The 21495-nt window shown below is 45.5% G+C and overlaps 1 protein-coding gene across 14 annotated transcripts in view; it reads left to right on the top strand.

Annotated features, from left to right (window-relative positions):
• Positions 1 to 6288: 6288 nt before the first annotated feature.
• The window catches only part of LOC114207991 (putative phospholipid-transporting ATPase IIB), an 80225-nt gene continuing 65018 nt past the window's right edge, over positions 6289 to 21495 (top strand). For 12 of the 14 annotated variants that reach the window (XM_088020635.1, XM_088020640.1, XM_088020636.1 and 9 more), the window contains exon 1: positions 6289 to 6615. In XM_088020635.1, the coding sequence (XP_087876761.1) occupies positions 6500 to 6615 (116 nt within the window). In that variant the 5' untranslated portion in view covers positions 6289 to 6499. The remainder of the gene's footprint in view (positions 6616 to 21495) is intronic. The other 2 variants (XM_088020648.1, XM_088020647.1) reach the window with 2 other exon arrangements.

The following is a 21495-nucleotide window of genomic DNA, read 5'->3' as shown; positions in this document are numbered from 1 at the left end:
GGGAGTGTTTGCACAGTTTGCTTTCCTCAGCCTGTAGCCTCCGGTCTTTGGGATGCAACATGCAAACATGTTTTTGGTTCGAGGATCTCCAACGAAATGAGCTGGGCGGGGGACTGTTTCTGGAATGTGGGTTCCCGTGGCAGTACTTTGTGCATCACGGGGACCCCTGGCATTCAGCCCGGCAAGTTACCCCTCCCCACGCCATGGCCGCGCGCATGATTCCAAGAGTTCGCATAGGAGCTTGCCTGTCCCAGGGCTGTGACATGGCTCCGCTGTGGCTTTGAACCCAGGTCAATCTGACCCAAGCCTGAGCTCATGCAGGAGCCTAAGGAAGTAGCCTTGAATGGTACAGCTGAAAGTGATGGAAGGTTAACTTTTACTGAATCTAAATATTAACTGTTAAATGTAAAAATCATAAAACCTGTAACAGAAAAGGGTGAAGGGGGGGGACTCCTGGGTGGCTCAGTCGGTTAAAGCGTCTGCCTTCGGCTCAGGTCAGGACCTCAGGGTCGTGGGATCGAGTCCTGGTGCGGGCTCCCTGCTCAGCGGGGGGATCTCTTTCTCTCTCTCCCTCTGCTGCACCCCCTGCTTCTGCGCTCTCTCCCTCTCTCTAACAAATAAAATGCTAAAAAAAAGTTTCTCTTGAAAAAAATAAAAAGATTCGGTGACAGGTGGACCTCGGCAGAGTGGCTCGAGCCATGGGCCGGAGCTACGGCCGATGCCAGGGATGCCCCCGGCTCCTGCCGTGGAACCAGCCCAGGACCTGAGCTGGAGCTGCAGCTGGAGCTGGCTCCGTCCCCGGTGGTGGGGCTCAAGCTGATTCTGGAATGGACTCCAGGGCTCAGTGAACTCTCAGGCTGGCATTGTTGCCAAATTTGGTGGAGGAACCGGCAGCAGAGAGGACTGCTGCACTGGAGCTGGTCCAGGCGAGCAGGTAGAGGGGCCTCTAGCCCGGGAGCTGCCGCCGGGGGTGGCCGTCGTCCGCAGTCGGTGCGGGGGCTGCTGTGTGCGGTGGCTCTGGCTTTGTGGGTGGAGGTAATGCTCGCTTGGCGCACGTCTGAGCGTCTGCTCTAGCTCGCCAGGTGGTAAGCACCCCTGTGTTTGTGCAGCGGGGGCACGAGCTGGCTGCAGGGGCAGGGGGCTTACCCACACTGGGGCGCACTTGGCTCCAGCTCCCGAGCTCCCGACAAAGGCACCGCAGCAGAAGATGGAAATGCCTCGAGCTCTGGAGCGGGCTTTGGGTCTGTAGCTGCTTCTGAGCCCCGTCAACCCTGCAGTGGTGACCAGCCCCGCTGCAGTGGCCAGTCCTCCATCTGCAGATGGTGCCGAAGCGGCAGGAGGAGAGAAGACCACCACCCTGCCAGGGTGATCACCCTGTGCTGATCCCCACAGCCTGTCCCTGTGCCTTTCACAGGAAACCCCGCACAGCCTCCCACAGCAGCACTGAGCTGCCTTGAGAAGTGGCTCTCGATCTCGGGCTGGCTCTCACTCTGGCAATGATGCTGGATCGGATGAGAGAACTGGTGTGCAGTTGGCTTTGCTCCGGACCTCATGCCGGAGCGGGTTTTGCCTGTGGACGGGGTCCACGGGTCGGAGCAGAGGGGCTCTAGTCTGTGGGGGCACTGGCTCAGGCTCTCGAGCTGCTTCCATGGCTGGCTCGAGTCAACGCGGGGGTACGTTCTAGTGCATCAGATGTTTCTAGATCTTAGCTGCCGCCAGGGCTGACTCTGCCCCATGCCTCCTGCAAGGTCTCATGTTAGAGATGCTCTAGCTCTGTATCGCCCGCTAGCTGACTGTGGGTGAGTAGGACCTTAAGACAGCCGGGGAGAGTTTTTCAGGACCTAGAATTCATAGCTGTTAGGATCAGGTCACTTAGTTAGACACAAAAGTGGTTTATATCCTAAAGGACAATAAACTATATCCTTTGATGTTCTATTTTCTTCCCGGACCGAAATTATTTGCTTCTCTACCGGCAAAAACCTTCACGCAAATGTCTAATTTCACTAAGTTGGGGACCTCTACCAAATAGCATGAACAAAGTCCATTTTCCCAGTCTTCGGGTGGCCTGTACCCTTACGTGAGAAGAAATGACATGCCAGCCTCCTTTCGCCTTATGTCCAAGCTCGGGCGGTCAGTATTCTCTTTATTCTCGCTCAGCTGGCAACTCTGGGTCAGAGGCTAAACATGGCCTTTGGAGCCTGGGTTCGAGTTCTGGCTGTGACCCAGGTCAGCCGCGTACCCATGGTGTGCCTCGGGGTCCTCCTCTGCGGAGGTGAGGGACACTCACGACGCGTCATTATGGCCAGTGATCACATGGTCTTCTATCCTTTCACTTTCTGCTTCTCCATATGAGGCCTCTTAGACCTCAGGCATATATCTGGATTTGGTTTGTAGTCCAATCTGACAATTTGACTTTTTATTGGTGTACTTAGTCGGCTTACATTTAATGTACATGAAGTGACATTCAGGTGTAACTCTACCATCTTATTGGTTTGCTCTTTCCTCCATCTGTTCTTTTTTTGAAAACTCGTCCATGCCTTCCTCAAGATTATGCAAGTATTCTCTGTCACTCCAGTCCCCTCCATTAACGTGTTATTATGCCTTCTCTCATTATTCCTTCAGGGACTGCTCAAGGGAAGTGCTGTCCCCATAGAAACAGTCCATACCTGCGCTGTCGGGGCATGTCCCCCTGCCGTTCCCAGATATTAGCAAGGCCCTGGGCCTCTGTAACAGGGGTTGCAAGCTTTGCCTGTAAAGGGCCACATAGGCTTTGTAGGGCCTCCTCAACTCCACCATTCTAGCTTGAAAGCGGCCATAGATGATATGTTGATAAAATAGCATGGTTATGTCTAAACAAACTATCTTTACCAAACAGATGACAGGTAGACTTTACCTGTGAGCAGTGTGCTGTGACCCCGGCTTTATAGCCTCAGCATCTCTGGGTAGGGGTTGGGGGGGGCATCTGGCTCCTGGGCTCCCCTTGGCTCCAGTACTACTCTTCCTCTTCCGGTCTCTTTGAGCCTGGAGGTGAGAACGGTTTCCCATCTACCTGTCCCCGGAAGTCCCTCCAACTGCTTTGGTTTTTATTCCCACCCACACATCTGTAAACAGTTCCTCCACTAAACTCTTCAACTGAATGCTGCAGCAGGCCATCCAGCTCCTGCAAAGACCCTAACGGAACTTTAGGCTTACAGCACGCACGTATTCATTCCACTGTGGCCCAAGTTGCAGCCAGCAGTTTGCAGATTGGCCTCCCTGCCCAGGAAGAGCCTCCTGCAGGGCAGACGCCATGTCTTAGTTATATTTGCATCCCCACCACACCCATCCCTCACCTGGGCACAGAATGGGAATGAAGAATCTTGGCTAAACTGACCTAAATTAGCAATGCAGAAATGGAGCCAGGAGAGGTCAGCATGTAGAAAAAAGACTGGAGGGGTTCTTATTTAAAGTGGGTAGGTTGTGAAAGAGAACTATCCAGGAGAGAGTGAGTTAATCGAGGAGAGCCAGAGGATTTGTCTCAAAGTTATCACAGAAGGGAAACATGTAAGGACCTGGTGTTACAATGTTAAGTCTTCAGTGTGGTTGAGCTGTTGTGTTAACAGTGTCCTCTGTGGAGTGTGGTCGAGCACTTGGTGTAACAAATGTCAGCTGTTGAAAGAGGTGAATGTCAGCTGCCGCAGTGAGTCGGAGTAAGGAAAAGAATGAGCACAAGTTCATTTTGCACATAGGCGGCCACGGCGTCATTTGAGAAGGGTGTCTACAAAGTGGCCTGTATTCAAGCCACATAAAAAGCAGCGAAATAGCAAACTGGAACCAGAAAGTTGGAGCAACTACTCAAGAATATTAACTTTTTTAAAAATAAGTTTTCAAATGGAGAAGGTAATACATGAAAATAGTCAAGATGAGACTAGAATTTAGAAGTTTATGTTGAACACATTGCTTCAAACACATAGTCATAATGGATTTATAAATTATGGAAACAGAAAACAAAAAGACACAGCAGGGCTCGAAAACACCAAAGTTATTGGACCAGAAACAGAGGTGAGAGTGGCTCCTGTCGGCTGGTTTCTGGGGCTGGAAGTTGGCCACCGGAGTGGGCAAGGGGCTCACCCCACAGGCGTGGGTGAGGCTGTCCTACGTGGTGTAGGAAACTAAACCAAACAACCAACAAAACCCTGTTGCTGACAGCTGCCTAGGGCTTTTGAACACAGTGGGGGCTTAGGAGTACAAAGACAGAGACCCAAACTGAAGACCAAGAATGAATACCACTGCCTGCAGACCCTGCATCTGACATGCTCTCCCTGTTATTGAAAGCCTTGACATGCCACGTGGGACCCCGTTCTGGGCTGCAGGTGGAAGCGATGGCAAGGCCACTGACTAGGGAAGGGTGAGGAGCAGGAGGGGAAGGGGGAAGAGCCGCTATCTCCTGCCCGCTGCCCGCAAACCTAAATTCCAGGACATGTGAAGAAACCCAATGCTAAGAAAGTTAACAAATCAACAGTCAAAACATTTTCTTCTCCTTAGATAATTGAAAGTAAGAAACAAAAGACAGAAATGAAATAAGAATAGATGCATAGGAAAAAGGACCAATTAAAATCTTCAAAGTAAAAAATAAAAGTCATTGAAATAAATACCTCAAACTATCACAAACAAAACGACCTCAAGACAAAATTAATAAAGGCTGTTTACCCATCAACTTGCAGCAAGGGAGCCCTTCTGATGTCACTTTCAAGGGTTTTAGAAAGGAAATTAAGTTTTATCACATAGAAGGGGAAAAGCCTTGGACTGGGAAGCATCCTATTAAGGTGGGATTTTGGAGTAGAAGAGACTTCAGTTTGTCTGCAGGTACTTCTGACCGTCCTTGGTTGTCTGAAGGGGGCCAGGAAGCAGTTTGGGCAACTTCCAAGAAGACGTACTGTGGGATGCTAGGAGAGACAGGTGTTCTGCAGGGGTCCGCCCCTTGGAACAAGTGGGGCCGCTGGCACTCTTTAGAGTGAGTATCCTCTTGAGAAGTGACCCCATGATAAAGGTGCCTCCAAACCGACTCTCAAGGAGCATTAAGGAAATGACCACCTACTGGGGTGGATTAGAAGGAGGTCTCCAAGAACACCACTACTCCGTTAGCATTTCCATCTTGGAACAGAAAATCTATTTGCCAAGACACATGACCCTTGAATAACTTTTTTTTTTTTTTGGAGAGAGGGAGAGAGAGAATGAGAGAGAGCATGAGAGGGGGGAGGGTCAAAGAGAGAGGTCGACCCCCTGCCGAGCAGGGAGCCTGATGCGGGGCTCGATGCGGGGCTCGATGCGGGGCTCGATGCGGGGCTCGATGCGGGGCTCGATGCGGGGCTCGATGCGGGGCTCGATCCCGGGACTCGATCCCGGGACTCCGGGATCATGACCTGAGCCTAAGGCAGTGGCTTAACCAACTGAGCCACCCAGGCGCCCCTGAATAATATGGGTTTCTACGGGGGTTTTTCCCAATAAATATAGATAACAGTGCTGTAAATGCATTTTCTCTAACTCATGAGCTCCTCTATAACATTTTCTTTTCTTTAGCTTTTTATTGTAAGAACACAGTATGTTATACATACAACATACAAAACGCATTCATCACTGTTTACTTTACCGGTAAGGCTTCCGGCCAACAGCAGGCATTGGAAGTCAAGTTTTTTCGGTCAAAAATTACGACTGAGGGGAGCAGGCACAGCTAACTCTGTGGGTCCTGGGTCAATTACATCGCGGACAGCTGGCTTTATTTTTGATCAGAAGAAAACCTCAATGTTAAAGCAGGGAAAGAGTTCAGAACACACTTCCAAGCTATGAATCAGTAACAAACTTTAACAACACGAGCGCGAAGTTGAGCACTCTCTTGGCTCGACTGTTGGCCCACTCTTTGGAGGCCACTTACGGGAATTGTATTCCGTAGGTGCGGGACAACGCCGCACACACCTGCGCGCAGGGGAAGCCCGACAAGGCGGCGAGTTAAGGGACCGGGAAGTCCCCGGCGACCGGGAAAGGCAGGACTCCGGGGGCCGCGGCCGCCGCCGTCCCCGGACACGCGCACCTGGGGCACAGCCCCGGGCCGGCCTCCGGCGCGCGCCCTCGCGCACGCGCACGCGCCCAGCCCCCAGCGCCCAGAGCCCGGGGCGGGGCCGCCGGGACACACCCCCTCTGCGCGCCGCGGTGACGCCATCCGGCCCCGGCGCGCGAGAGGCGGAGCCTCAGCGCGTCACCGCCTCCGCTTGCGCCCGCGCCGCGGCGTTGACGTCATCGGGCCCGGACGCGGGACGGAGCCTCTTAACGCCGCCGCCTTTTGTGCCCTCCCTTCGCCGCAAGCTGTCGTCATCAGGCTCCGACGCTCTGTGAAGCTCTCGGGCTCCGGCGCTCGCGGGGCGGGCACGGACGCGCGGGCGGCGCCTCAGCCGGGTTGGAGCTGAGCGGAGAGGGCGGGGAAAGGCAGCGAATCGAGAAGGGGCGGGAAGGTGGCGGCCGGAACATGGCGGAGCGGATCCCTCTGTACCCGGTGCGCAGCGCGGCCGCCGTGGCCAACCGCAAACGCGCGACCTACTACAGCGCGGCCGGGCCTGGGCCGGGGGCCGAACGGCCCAGCAGGTAACGACGGCGCCGACCTCCCTCCCCCCGCGGCGGCCCTCCCCCCGCGCCCCGTCCGGGCCCCCCGCCCCCCGGCCGCGGGTCTGTCCCAGCTCGCAGGCCGCGCACAGTGCTCCGACTCCCGCGCGCCTGCACTCTGGGGGGGCGTCCACCCTTAGGAGAGGCCCCGGGACCCAGCGTCGGGGCCGGGCGGGGTCACCCCCAGCTCCGCCCCAGTCCTGGGCTGCCTTGGCCATCGACGCCCTCGGAGGTGGGGGCCGGCGTGCGGCTGCGGCGCTCTCACGGGAGCCGGGCGGGCGGGGCCCTCATCCCGCAGACACTGCTGCTGTCCGAGCCTCGGCGTGGTTCCCGTAGGGACCGTGAACGTGCAGACACGAAGCACACACCTGAGTGGAGAAGCACGGCCTGTCACAGATGCAAAGGGTTCAGGTTATGTGCCAAACCCAGGTGCACTTAATCATGTTCGTTGGCCAGAAGTTTTGCTTTTAGCAATGAGAAACGGAGCTTTACAAGGTTAGATTGTTTAATGGGACCCCACTTCAGTCGTCCATTTAAAACATAGAGACCTTTCGTTGAAAATGGAAGCCTCCTCCCCTAGTTGGTTTCAGCTCGCACTTGTTTCTCGCCCGAAGAGAGGAATACTACATTTTATAAAAAAGGAACTTATAAAAAGAGGAAGTACTGTCTTCTGCAGTTAATCGAAATTTTATTCCTAAGGAATTGTAGAAGCAATTAACTTTTTAAAAAATTTATTTGAGAGTGCGCGTGCGTGCGGGGGGAGGGTCGGAGAGAGAGAGAGAACCTCAAGCGGACTCCCCCTGAGCGTGGAGCCCTAGGCGGGCCTTGATCCCACCACCTGAGATCACGACCTGAGCTGAAGTCGAGAGTTGGACAGGTGCCGCAGAAGCTGCTAACTTTTAGTACAGAAGAGGAAAAAAAAATTTCAATATCCAGTTGCTTCAGGATTCGAGTTTTAGAGTAACTTTGGTTCTGGGCTCTTTGAGAAGCTGTAACATAGAGTCAGAAAGTATGTGTTGTAATGTTGTAGAGCTGAATTGAATCGCGGCTCATTTACTGACTAGCAGTTTGATCTCATTAACCTGAACGCCCATTTCCTGGGATGTAAAATGGGGGGGAATACTGTTGTTTTCCTACAGGATGGTGAAGGGTTACAGGAGAACCTACTGAGGTGCCTGTGTTTAGCGTTTGGCCAGAAGTACCATTTCTCTTTTCCTCCTTGACAGTACCTGTAACAGTGATTGTGTCAGAAATTCTCTGAGTGCTTGATTTGGGGAGATCATTATTTGGAAATATGCTATTTATTTCACAATAGGTTTCCGTCGCGGCTTGCATCTCAGTTTTTGCTGCAGGTATTTTGAGGCTCTGTCATTTGGTGTGTACATATTTAGGATTCTTACGTCTTCTGGTAGAGTGTTTCTTTTTTTGCGTAATGTTCTTCTTTGTCTCTGGCAATTTTCTTTGCTCTGAAATCTCCTCCTGCTTTATTGTGGATTAATGTTTGCATGGTGTTTGCTTTCAGCCTAAGTTGAATTTGGAGTCTCTTTGTTGGATCCTTGTTTTCCGTTATGCACTCTGTCATTCTCTGGATTGGTGTATTTAGACCCTTTACATTTAAGTTAATTATTGCTACATTAGAGTGTAGGTGCTATTTTATTATTTGTTTATTTTGTTTCTTCTGATTCTCATTCCTCTTCTGTTTCTCTTTTTGACTTCCTTTAGGTCATTTGAACTTTTTTTGGAGATCTCTGCGGGGTTTTTGAGTGTAGGTCTTCTTGTAGTTTTTGTAGTGTGTGCTCTGTTGGGTATTGCAGTATACGTATGTGACTTATCACCATGGGGCGTTGGGATTCGTATTTTAGTCTGTGGAGTAGAGTGTGTAAACCTTACTTGCATTTTGGTCCCTTTACCCATCTTCTCCCCCTACACTTCAAATATCCTATCTTGAGTATCAGATGGTGTTACACTTTTTGTTTAAATCATCAAATATTTATAAAACTCATGATTATAAGGATAGTCTAATGTACGTACCCATGTTTCTACTCTTTCTGTTACTCCTTCCTTGTATTCCAGGATTCTTTTTTCCCCATTCCCTTCTATTTGAAGTGCTTCCTATAGCCAATTTTTGAAATTTCTTCCACCTTAGAATGTTCTTATTTCCCCTTCATTCCGGAAGGATGGATGTATTGGGTATAGAATTCCTGGTTGAGAGTTCTTTCGTTAGCCTTGAAAACTGGCTACTGCCCACCTTGCCTTCATGATTCCTGATGAGAAGTTCACTGCTGCGCGAGTTGGCGTTTCCCTGCGGGTAACGTGTCATTTCTCTCTGACTGCTTTCAAGGTCTTATTTGTTTTTCATTTTTACAAGTTTAACTGTGATGTATCTTGGTGTGGATTTCTTTTGGTTTATCTTGGTTGGTATTTAGTAAGAGATTTTAATCTGTTGGGTTTTGTTTCACCAAAGTTGGGGAGTTTCTTCAAGGACTCTGGTTTCCACTGTCTTCTCTCTCCTGCTGGTACTGGGGTGATACAAATGTTGGATCTTTTGTTAGTGTTACATAATTCCCTTAGGTTCCCCGCCCTCCCAGTTTCTTTTTTCTGTGTTAAGATTGTGTGCATTGTATTGATTTTTGTTCGCAAATTCCCTAATTCTGTCCTTTGTCATCTTCACTCTTCTGTTGATTCCATGCAGCAGTGTTTCATTTGAACTAGTGTGTTTGTCAGTTTTATAATTTCTGTTTGTTTCAAGAGAATTGTTATTGCTTGTTGAAGCATGTTTATGTTTGCTGCTTAAAATGATTGTCACATAATTCCAGTATCTGAGTTAATTTGAGTTTTGGTGTCTGTTGATTATCCTTTCTAACTCACACTGTGAATCTTCTGGTTCTTGATGTGATGGATGATTTTTTATTTTATCCTGGACATTCTGTTTCTTACGTCTGGAGAATGTGGGTTCTGTTTATATCTTTTACTTTAGCAGGTGATCGCCCTGTTTAGGTTTACCTTGTAGGTCCTGGCCTACATTTGTGGGTTGTGATCCCAGTGACAGTTTAATTTTGTGTTACAGTTTTTGGTGTGCTTGGTTTATGTGGTGTACTGGGACTCCTTCTTGTCCCTGCTTATCGTGCTGAAAGGAAGAGGCGATCTCCCCAGGCCCAGTGTCTCTTGGTAAGAGAAGGAATGGTCAGTCCATGTGATGAAAAGGCCTTGTTGGATGGGCAGTGGTTGTGATTGTACCCGCTCTGCACGAGCCTGCTGGCTGTTCTGGTGTGTCTGGTTAGGGGAGGAGCCTCAGCACCGCTGTGGCCCTTGGAATCCCTCTTGCTGGTGCTTCCTGCTGCTCTGGTCTCTGGTGGCAGAGGAGGGGAGTTCAGGCCCTGAATAGAAGCGGTTTCCTGGACTGGCTGCTTCTGAAGTGGGGCTGTGCTTGGTGATGCTGCCTGGTTTTCCTCCTGGTTAGAAGAGAGGGGCGTCTCGGCCCACGGGGACACAGGGGCTTTCTGAGGCTTCTAACCTGTTTTTGTGGCAGGGTTCCTCTAACTGCTGCCGCCCAGATGCACCCCTGTCCCTCGATGGGACAGGGGAGTCTTAGTTCCACGGGGAAGGATGCCGTTTCCCACGGCACTTTTTGATCTGTCTTGCTGGTGGTGGTGTACTCTTGCTCCCTCCAGGGGAGGAATGATCTTTCCGGGGTGCCTTTCCTTGCTGGGTTGGGAGTTAGGGAATGCCAGGCCTGTCTCCTTCCTGCTGTTGGGTGAGGGCCTGTAGGACGTCCTGCCGCTGTGTCGTTTCTCAGTCCTTGGTCCCAAGCCCCCCTAACCCTCTTCCTCTTCACTGCTGCCTTCTCGCCCCCTTCCAGAGCTCTCCTTTGTTTGGCTCTTGCTTTATTTCCAAGCTTATAGTTGGGCTTAGGGAAGAGGAGCAGGGAGAGATGGATCTTAAACTGGAAGTTGTGCTTTTACGTTATTTTGTGAAGGTTGGTTGTATTTTATCATAATAACATATGGTAAAAGGCTAATGAGAATATACTGTGGCTCTGTACTCCGCTTATTGCTTCCTCCTTACCCCAGCCTCTCACCCCCAAGGCACTTATTTTGGATTCTTCTAGCTGTTTCTTCTGGCATTTAAAATCTCCATATTTCAGTGGCTATATTTCTGACTCTGTCAGCATCGAAAATTACTTTTCTTTTGAAGCCTTCCATTATCTCAACCCCAGCCAGGATAGAGTTAGATGCCCCTGCTGGCTCCTACAGGCCCCTGTTCCCCCTCAGAGCACAGATTGCACTTGACTGTAGATGTCTCTTTTCCATGAATGGAACGGCAGTGACTGTCAGATTTTAGCCCTGATGCCTGGCCTCATGAGATGACTTGGAAAGTGTTCCCTTCTCTCCTGCTTTCTGGAAGACTTCGAATAGAGTTGCTCTCTTCTTTAAATGTTTGGTAGAATTCCCAGTGAAACCGTCTGGACCTAAGAGATTTCTTTTTTGGGTGTTTCACTTTACAAACTCAGTTTCTTTAATAGTTAACTAGGCTATTCAAATGAGCTATTTTGTTTGGGGTGAGTTGTGATTGTGCCCTTTGAGGAATCGGTCCTTTTCAGGAAAGTTGCCATATTTATGTGTGTAGTGTTGTTCATCATCTATTCTCTTACTATCTTTTTGATGTTGTTTCATTCAGATATTGGTGGTTTGTGCCTTCACTCCTTTGTTGGTTAGTCTTACTAGAGGTTTGAGTTTTTTCAAAGAGCTATCCTTTATTTTTCTTATTTTTTTTGTAGTTGTCTGTTTTCACTTTTATTAATTTCTGTGCTTTACTTTTCCTTCTTTTTGATTGCTTCTTTAGGTTTTATTTTTTATCTTCTCATTCTTGTTTCTTATGGTGGGAGTTTAGATTATTGATTGGAGACTTTTCCTCTTTTTTTAACATAAGGATTTTGTGCTGTCAATTTCCCTCTCAGCACTGATTTATCGGTGTCCCACAAATTTTGGCATTTTGTTTTACTTTGAGACTTCCCCTCTGTCTCATGGATTACTTAGGAATGTGTATGGAAAATTTGCTGTTATTTTTCTGTTACTAATTTCTAGCATGATTTCTTTGTGGTTAAAGAACATGCTTCGTGTTACTTCATTTAATTTTGGTGGTTTGTCTTGTGACCAAGAATATGGTCTGTATTGGTAAGAATTTCAGGGCCCAAAAGAAGGTGTATTGTGCTGTCGTTGGGTGAAATGTTCTGAAATGTTGATAAGATCCTGTTATCTTTGCTAGTTTATGTTCTAGTTGTTTTCTTGGTTGAGAGTGGGTCGTTGAAGTCTCTAACTGTAATTGTGCATTTGTCTATTTTTCCTTTTGGTTTTATCAATTTTTACTTTACTGTTTTGCCAGTCTGTCATTTGGTGCAGACATGTTTGGGATTGCTCTGTTTTGATGGACTGATGCTTTTATTATTTTATAATTTCCATCTGTCTCTAGTAATATTTTTGCTCTGGGCTTTCCTTTTTCTGACATTTATATAGCCACTCATGCTTTATTTTGACTAATGTTTACCTGGCATATAATTTTCCATCCTTTTACTTTCCACCTGCTTATATTTAAGGTAAGTTTGTTGTAGTCAGCATATGGTTGGCTTATGTTTTGTTTTTGTTTTTTTTTAAAGAATTTATTTATTTATTTGAGAGAGAGAATGAGATAGAGAGACAGCATGAGAGGGGAGAGGGTCAGAGGGAGAAGCAGACTCCCCGCCAAACAGGGAGCCCGATGCGGGACCCGATCCCGGGACTCCAGGATCAAGACCTGAGCCTGTGCCAATCTCTGTCTTATGATTGATATATTTAGAGCATTTATGTTCAGTGTAATGATTGACAAGTTAGGGCTTATATCTGCCATTTTCCTTTTTGATTGCTGCGTTGTTTCTTTGTTTTCTTTTTCCTGTTTTTCTGTGGGTTACTTGAACAATTTTTGGAATTCCATTTTGATTTACCTATGGTGTTTCTCCACTGTATGTCTTTGTATAGATGTTATTTAGTGGTAGTTCTAGATATGACATTATACATATGTGATTCATCACAGTATTCTGGTGTTGATATTTTATCAGTGTTAGTAAAGTGAAGAATCAGTACCTCTTTACATCCCTTTACTCATCCTTACTGGTAAAGTAATTATCTTGTACAATTACATAAATACTTTAATTTTGCAAAAGTACATAAATATTTCCCTTACATATGACTAGAGTTACACATCAGTGTTAGTTTTTCTCTCTCTCAAACATAATCTAGAAAACTCAAAAGGAGAAGAAATGCCTATTCTATTCACCCATGTTTTCACTATTTCTGTTGTTCTCTTATTTCTTGAAGGTCCTGAATTCCTTATTATTTCTGTTCTAAGAATTCCTTGCTATTCTTTTAGTGTAGGTCTGCTGAAAACAAATTCTCTTAGTTTTCTTTCGTCTTAGAAGGTCTTATTTCTGCTTCATTCCTGAAGGGTAATTTCACCAGATACACAATTTGGGGTTGACAGTCCTTTTTCTATTTTAAGCCCTTGGAAAATGTTATGCTACTTCTTTCTGGCCTCCATGATTTCTGATGAGAAATCTGATGTCATTGGAATGTTTTCTTTTCCTGTGGGTAAGATGTCATTTCTCACTACTTACAAGCTTTTTTTCTTGTCTTTAGTTCAGTAGTTTGATTATTATGGGTCTTGACATAGATTTCTTTGGGTTTATACTGTTTGGGGTTCACGTAGCATATTGAATCTGCAAGTTTTATCTTTTGTCAGGTTAGGAGTTTTCAGCCATTATTTGTCTAGAACTTTTTGAGCCCCACCCTCTTTCATCTCTTCTAACACTCTCTCTGGAGACACCTTGTGAGATCTTTCTTGTGTCTCAAACGTCCTGAGTTTCTCCTCATTTGTTTTAAGTCCATTTTCTGTCCAGATTGGTTTCTGTTGTTCACTCTTCAAGTTCATTGACTTTTCCTTTGTCTCTTCTTTTCTGCCCCTGAACCCTATGCATTGTTTTCAAATCTCCATTATTGTATTTTTTAGTTTTAGAATTTCCATTTGGTTCTTCTTCATATTAGCTTTCTTTGCTGAAATAGCTGTTTGTTTGTTTTCATTTGCTTCAAGTATGTTTGTAATTGCCCATAGACACATTTTTATGATGGATATGAGAATCCTTGTCAGATAATTTCACCATATGCATCCCTTTGGTGTTGGCATTTGTTGGTTATTTTTCCTTCAGGATTAGAGATTTTCCTGGCTTTTGGTATAATGAGTCCTTTTTTTTTTTTTAAATTGTATCCTGGACATTTTGGGTATTATGCTGGGAGGTTCTGGACTTTATTCAAATAATCTTCTGTTTTATCAGGCCTCCTCTGACACCCCATGGGACTGGGGTTAGGGAGGTGGGATGAGGTGGTGCTGCCTTGTTGCTGGCAGATGGGGTGAAAGCTGGGTTCCCTTTGACACCTGGGAGAAGAGGGTGCCCCCTTCACCGCTGGGCAGACATGGGGTCTGCGGTGCCGCGTGGGGCTCTGCTGATGTCCCCTTGTCTGGGGAGGGGAGGAATGCCTGTTTATTGCAGCCTCTGGCCTCCTGCAGTATGGCCTGGGGGCCTTTACGTCTGGGTTCCTGTGAACCCAGTGGTAGGGATGGGCAGGAGGGCCTGGGCTGTTCTTGGGGCTCTCTTTGGTTTATGTCCGTGGTTTTTCTGGCTGCTGACTCTCTGGTACACAATTTGGGATAAATGAGGCTGAAGGAGCGCATTGGGAACTCCCTGTTGTGTGACCTCTGGGGTCTGGGTCCCTCCTGGTCTGCCTCCTTCTCTTCACCTTTCCCTCTGTCGTCCCCAGGGTTATAGCTTATGGGGGAGAGGGGGAGGGCGCCCTGTCTGCTCAAGTCTTGTTCTGGAACTGGCAGGAAGGAGTCATTTACCTTTGTTCTGTTTTTGTCTTTACTCTTTGTATTTGAAAGTCCGTCTTATTATTTATTTTTCCATTCACTAACAAGTTTTGGCTACAGGCCTCCCGTTTGGAGTGTAAAATTCAGTGTATTCAAAAAATACACTATTTATGTATTCACAAGGTAAATGCAGCCATCACCACGGGCAGGGTTGGAAGATTTTCTTCACCTCTGAGAGAGACCTAGCGCCCCGCCTCTCAGCACCTCCCGCACCTCATCTCTGGAGGTTTTCTTACTGCAGTGAGATATACTTAACAAAGCTAACTGTGTTTAGGGTACTTTTGACTTAATATATAACAAATCTCTAATTTCATATTTCAGAACTGTAAAGTGAGTAAAGTTTTATATCCAAATTATGGCTTTTCTAGTATTTCTGTTTTGGGAAATGTGTGCTGTAAATTAGAAGACAGCTAAAAAAATAGATAAAAAAATAAAAAGTGCAAATTCAGTCTTCTATTTCCAATAACAAAAGTTTATATTATGGGGTCTTTTTCTTCCACATTGGCAATTGAAAGCTAATTAGTTGTTAGAAAAACAGCTTTGACACGGGCTTTTCTTGCTTTGTGAGCTTTAAAAGGCTTTTTTTTGACCATATAAAAATGTCATTTTGTGTTCATAAGGTATAAGGAACTGTAGTAATGTATTTTAAAGGTTTTCAGGTTTTCCTTGGAGTGAAACTACTTTTATTTCATTATAATCATGCTAGTTTAGGACACAATATATTTAACATGTAGTGATCATAAATTATTACAACTGGTATAAAATTTTTCATCATTGGGTTTGTACTTTATGAAAATTTCAAGGGGACAAATTAGATATGATTTGAGTATGGTTAATACAGGAGGATGTTCTTGGTTTTTTTTGGGGGGGTGGGTTTTTTTTTTTTTTTTGGAAGTTACTAGGTGAATGAAATGCTGTGTCCCACGCATAGTATTTAATAGTTCAGTAAGAGTGCAATTACTTGTTAAGATCATTTTCTGTGAACTAATGTGAGGCATTGATTTTCTTCTTGAAGTATGTATAGGTGGGTAAAAGTAAGGTATTTGTTAATTTGATATTTTTCATTTCTGTCTTTTAAATGGTACCCATGTCATTCAAATTATCTTCACATTTGAAAAGAGAATGACTGACACTGGACATCATTGTGTTTATCCATGTCTATTAGTACCTATTCTTTGCTTCATGTTGCAGTGTGGCTTTTGGCCCTGCCTAGAGTCATTTGCAATATTATAATGGTTAAACTTTAGTGTTTGAGAAGAGAGCCATGCTGAGAACAGATGGCTCTTGTCTGATTATCTCTAAAATATTCGTGTGTTTCTTAATAGAGGCAACACAGTTTTTTTTATAGACACTCAGAATGAGTGTCTATACACGATTTCCTCTGAATCTTTAAAAATTTTACAGTTATGATGATCTAAAAAAATGCCTTTACTCTAGTTATAAAGATGAAACTTCTTTTTTGTGTTTTCACAGCTGAAAAGGTTTTTTCAAGTACCAAATGATTCTTCCTTTGTTTTTTTTTTTTAAGATTTATTTATTTATTTGACAGAGAGTGAGAGAAAGAGCACAAGCAGGGGGAGGGGCAGAGGGAGAAGCGGACCCCCTGGGAATCCAGTGTGGGACTCGATCCCAGGACCCTGGGATCACGACCTGAGCCGAAGGCAGACGCTAGTGACTGAGCCGCCCAGGTGCCGCTACCAAATGATTCTTAAGATAGTGTTTATCAAAGTGCTCAGGCCCAGGACTCCTTGGAATCAGAGACATATTTTTAAGGATCTGTAGTTCACTCGAGTTCATGAAATTCTTTAAACCTGCCAGAACAGGTCTGTTTCACTGTAGTTTCTACAGCTGACAGTATTAGCATGAAGATAGATTTGGTGATTGTGAACATGACAGTTTTGGGTATAACTGGGTCATGTGTCCTGAGCTAATCGGCCCACGTATGTTTTTAATTTCTGGATTGGCGTTTACATAATATTAGATATTGTCCCATTACTCTAATTTAGAGGCTTGTTTCGATTCATGTATAGCGTTGGTGTAATTTCTTATGTTAAGAAATTGGTATTGAGGTTTTTTTACAGAACGCCGTGGAAGAGGAGTCGGTGGCTCCGAGGTTACTGTGTCCATAGTCCACATGGGGGGCATCTCCGGGCGTGGGCACTGACTGGCCCTTGCGCGTCTTGCTTGTTTTTATTGCTGAGGTCAAGGCGTGCCTTTCAGGCAATGTTCCTTTCCTTTTTTTTTTTTTTTTTCTACACAACTATTCTGCTGTTTAACTCCTCTGCTACTGTAGGAAGGGAAGAGTCCCAGTTTCCCAGTATACAGTTTTGCTGCTTATTAGTGACTCATCAGTGACACGCTTGAACTTGGAAGCTGTGTTTGATGAAGGAAACATACCCATTTCTTTATAGTACTTTGTTGCTTTGTTTTTCTACTCTATTAACATGTAGGCAAAGAGGGCAGTGTTTATTTTTCTTAAAGAAGGTTTAAGCATTAGGCATATTTTAAATGGTTTCTCCCTTTACTATCAGTTGGCTTCTCAGCAATGCTTCTCCTCAAAATGGAAACAATAAGGCTATTACATACTTAATGTGAGTTTAAGCTAGTTACTGTATTGACCTACTTTTACTTAGATACATGTAAATTACGCACCTTCTAGGACTTGAGTGTTTTTTGTTGAAGGTTCCCAATTTTTCTAAACCTTTGGCAGCAGCTAAGAGAGTTGTCTCCGTTTCTTAGTGTGGCAGTACTCTTGGGTTTGGTATCATCTGTTCTGTCGTCTTTGTTCACATTGTTTTTACTCTTTTTAAAAATATGTTTCCAGAATTATACTTAATTGCTGGAAACGTTGATTTTTCTTGAGTGACAAACCAATTAAGTGTGTATGACACTAGGCAACACAGACACTTAGGATTTTCTGCTTATCCTGTCTCTGAAAAAATCCATTATTCATCATCTTATTGTTTTTAAATACTGAGGTAAAATTTTCAATACGATAGGAAAATTGCTTTGGAAATGGAATAAATTGCTTGCCAGTTCAAAGGCTCCATCTCTGAAGTGGAGGTTACTAAACGTGATGTTGCTTATGTTCATTATCTTTCAGACTCTTTGTACTACTTTTCTAGCATGAAACTTGATAAGATTGTGACTTTTGCTAAAATGCAGCACAATCGCTGAAAGAACTTAATGAAAAAGACTAAAAATCTCATTTTGTATACTATATTATAATATATTTAAGTGGCATTTTGAATTTTAATTGCATTTTGTATAAATATTCATTTTCTAGTTGACTGTTTTAAAAGAAGTGATCTTATGCAGAGAATGAGAAAAAAGGAATTTTTCTGAGGAAACCTATTGACTCTGTTTTAGGCCCGCTACCTCACAGCTGAGAGGAGCTTTTGTGTGAGCCCCTCAAATGACGAGTCTCCTGTTGTGGGGATGTTGTGTGGTGTGTGGATGGTGACTGGAGCGAGGGGACCCTGGGTGCTGGTCGGGGCGGGGACAGGTGCTGCCGCTCCTCCCTGTGACTCTCGGAAGGCCCTCCCTCCGCCTTACTGCTGTCAGCGACAGCGTGTGGGTGTCCGACACCCGGGACCGGGTCTCATCACTGGAACTAAAGTCTTCCGTGCTTTTTGGGTAGACTTTTAAGCAGCACAGCACAGTCATGGTCATCTTGGTAGATCAATCTTTTGTACATTTTTCATGTTTTCAAATATTTGCTTTCATGGATCATTAGAACCTATGGTTAAAGTTACTCCCATTACAAAAAAGGGCTGTCAGGGCATTTTCACAAACTGTCCTCCATAAAAGTTGTTCACACTCTTGCTAGCCATTAAGAGTGCTTCGTTAGCCAAGACTGTGAAGAATGCTAAGGGTGAAGAATTTTTTTCAGTTGTTTTAATTTGCGTGTTTTAGAAGTTCTCTTGGAAACAAAAATGACTCCTAGTGTTAAAAACTTCCACTGACTTCCCTTCCAGTTCCATGTGGTTGTAGGTTAAAGTCCTGTTTTCTTGCGCCCAAATTACTCTAATACGATACATTTAAGAGATACTACCAATCAGTGTGGAAGAGATGGACTCTTGCATAAATAACATCGCCATTTCTGTTGTTGTATACTATATATACCCCTGCAAAACTTCGTATTTCGTAGAAATGCTCGCTGGACGTAACAGGGTTTATGGGCAAAAGTAAGTTAGGGCAGACCACTGGGGACCACATCACTAACAAAAACCGTCCTAGTCCTGGTGACATTTGCTGAAGGGGCACATTGAGTTCCTGGCCAGTAAAGATTTACCTGTGAGGAGGCTGGTGCCACGGGAGAGGGTCCTAGTTCCTGGGGTGCCCCCAGTGCACACGCCCCAAATACGCCCAGCTCCACTGAACAGCATGGGGAGCAGCCTTAGCCACAGTTTGTAAGTAGTAGTGCAGGACCCCGGGTGCTAGCAAACGTGAATCGGTGCCGGTGATGACAAGATGCCATTTTCCTCCCTTTATTTAAGCGAAGGGTACATGTATTTAGCTCTCATCTGATGAGGGTGAGGTAAAATTGCTTTTGGCATTATTCATAGCACTCAGTGGTGGGAGTTTAAATTTGCAGTTGGCAATAATATTTCAAGTGTTTTAGAGCTTATGACTTTGTACAAACTATTGCAGTTCTGGGATTCTTTGAAAGAATTCATGTAAAAATATGGAGAAAGTTCTGTGTACAGATATTTGCACGGAAACATTATTTAGTGGGAATTTATAAATGTTTTCTCTGTCCAACAGTGGGAGATACCTCAGTAACCTGTAACTCAGTAATCCACTTGCTGGCTTATTTTTTTAGTTACCACATGTTAAAAAGATGGTAAAAGGAGCTTAGGTAGCAGGTCAGCATTGGCCTTATTGTCCAAGGACATCTTTATAGTCATTGAATTCCACTTGTGTTTGGATTCTTTTTTTTTTTTTTTTAAAGATTTTATTTATTTACTTGAGAGAGAATGAGAGATGGAGAGCACGAGACGGAAGAGGGTCAGAGGGAGAAGCAGACTCCCCGCTGAGCAGGGAGCCCGATGCGGGACTCGATCCCGGGACTCCAGGACCATGACCCGAGCCGAAGGCAGTCGCTTAACCAACTGAGCCACCCAGGTGCCCCACTTGTGTTTGGATTCTTGACAGCTAGGCACCTGTTTCAAAAAAATAAAGTTTCAAGAAGGTGGAGTCTTCTGGAATCTTGCCTTCTGACCTTTTCACAGAATCCTAGTAAGCAAAGGACTGCCTGGCACCGTCACTGCATATACCCGCACATGCACACGCCCCCACACACATGCAGGTGTGTGAACACCCACATCCACTGATTCCCTGAAGGAGTGCTAAATTGGCACATATAATGCTCGTTTATGTACTCTGCACTGTGTGTATACTTCATATACATTTAAAGCTTGTTATGTACTGTAGAAGATGTATTTTAATAACATCTTAGAGCAGAATGGAAATAATTCTGTTCTTGGATATTCCTGATCATCTGGAGTAGCACTCACCATTGTCATTTTTTTTTTTTTTAAAGATTTTATTTGAGAGGGAGAGACACCGTGAGAGAGGGAACACAAGCAGGGGGAGTGGGTGAGGGAGAAGCAGGCTTCCCACAGAGCAGGGAGTGTGAGGCGGGCTTGATCCCAGAATCCCGGGGTCATGACCTGAGCCCAAGGCAGACGCTTAACAACTGAGCCACCCAGGCGCCCCTCATTTGGTTATATCTTTTTAATTTCTTTTAATTTGGAGAAATCTTTGTGGTGGTTTTCTTTCTTTTCATGTGGCATTTTTGAAGAGTCCAGGCTGGTGGTTTGTAGTGTCTGGATTAGTACCTCCTGGAGTTGGGTGTAGTGCTCTTATTTTGTGCACTTCCCGTCACGTGAAAATTAGCCCCAGAGCAGTGCTTCTCAAGCAGCAGAGTGCGAGGGCTCTTGATACCAACTGTAGGCTACTTCCAGAAGTTTCTTGTTTCTGGGGGTGGCTCCAAGAATTTCTGGGGACTGCACTTTGAGAACCACTGCTCTGGGATTGAGTAAATACGGTAAATGTGTAACATGTGTTGGCAGGAATGCTGGATCTGCTTCTTCTTGTATCACACAGCAGGCAGACATCAGGTTGTCCTGTGGTGACTGGTTCTGAGTGTGAGTTCTAGCTTAAGGTGCTGATCTCTGTAGAATTTCTGCTGTTCGTAAGTTTCCATTTGCAGTTGTGAAGAATTGGATGATTCTCCAGCATCGTGACAGTTTTGTTCCCAAATGGTGCTTCCCAAATTTGGTCCCAAATCCCCCCCCCCCAGGTATTAGTGGATTTTCCAAATATCTTTCTGTTACTGATTTATTTATTTATTTATTTATTTATTTATTTTTAAAGATTTTATTTATTTATTTGAGAGAGAGAGAATGAGAGATAGAGAGCACGAGAGGGAAGAGGGTCAGAGGGAGAAGCAGACTCCCCGCTGAGCAGGGAGCCCGATGCGGGACTCGATCCCGGGACTCCAGGATCATGACCTGAGCCGAAGGCAGTCGCTTAACCAACTGAGCCACCCAGGCGCCCCTGTTACTGATTTATTTTTAAATTTATTTTTAAAGATTTTATTTGAGAGAGAGTGAGAGAAAGAGAGCATGAGCAGGGAGAGAGTGGCAGAGGGAGAAGCAGACTCCCCGCTGAGCAGAGAGCTTGATCCCAGGACCCTGGGATCACGACCTGAGCTGTAGGCAGACGCTTAACTGGCTGAGTCACCTAGGTGCCCCTGATTTTTTTTTTTTTTTTTAAGATTTATTTGTTTCAGAGAGAGAGAGAGAGTGCAAGCATGAGTGGGGGGAAGGGAAGAGGGAGAAGCAGACTCCCCACTGAGCCTGGAGCCAGAAGCAGGACTCGATCCCAGGACCCTAAGATCAT

The sequence above is a fragment of the Eumetopias jubatus genome, unplaced genomic scaffold, assembly GCF_037043125.1.
Source record: "Eumetopias jubatus isolate StellerSeaLion01/CBP00866 unplaced genomic scaffold, mEumJub1_p1.0 scaffold_94, whole genome shotgun sequence".
NCBI lineage: Eukaryota > Metazoa > Chordata > Mammalia > Carnivora > Otariidae > Eumetopias > Eumetopias jubatus.
This window is presented reverse-complemented; position numbering and strand designations above follow the sequence as displayed.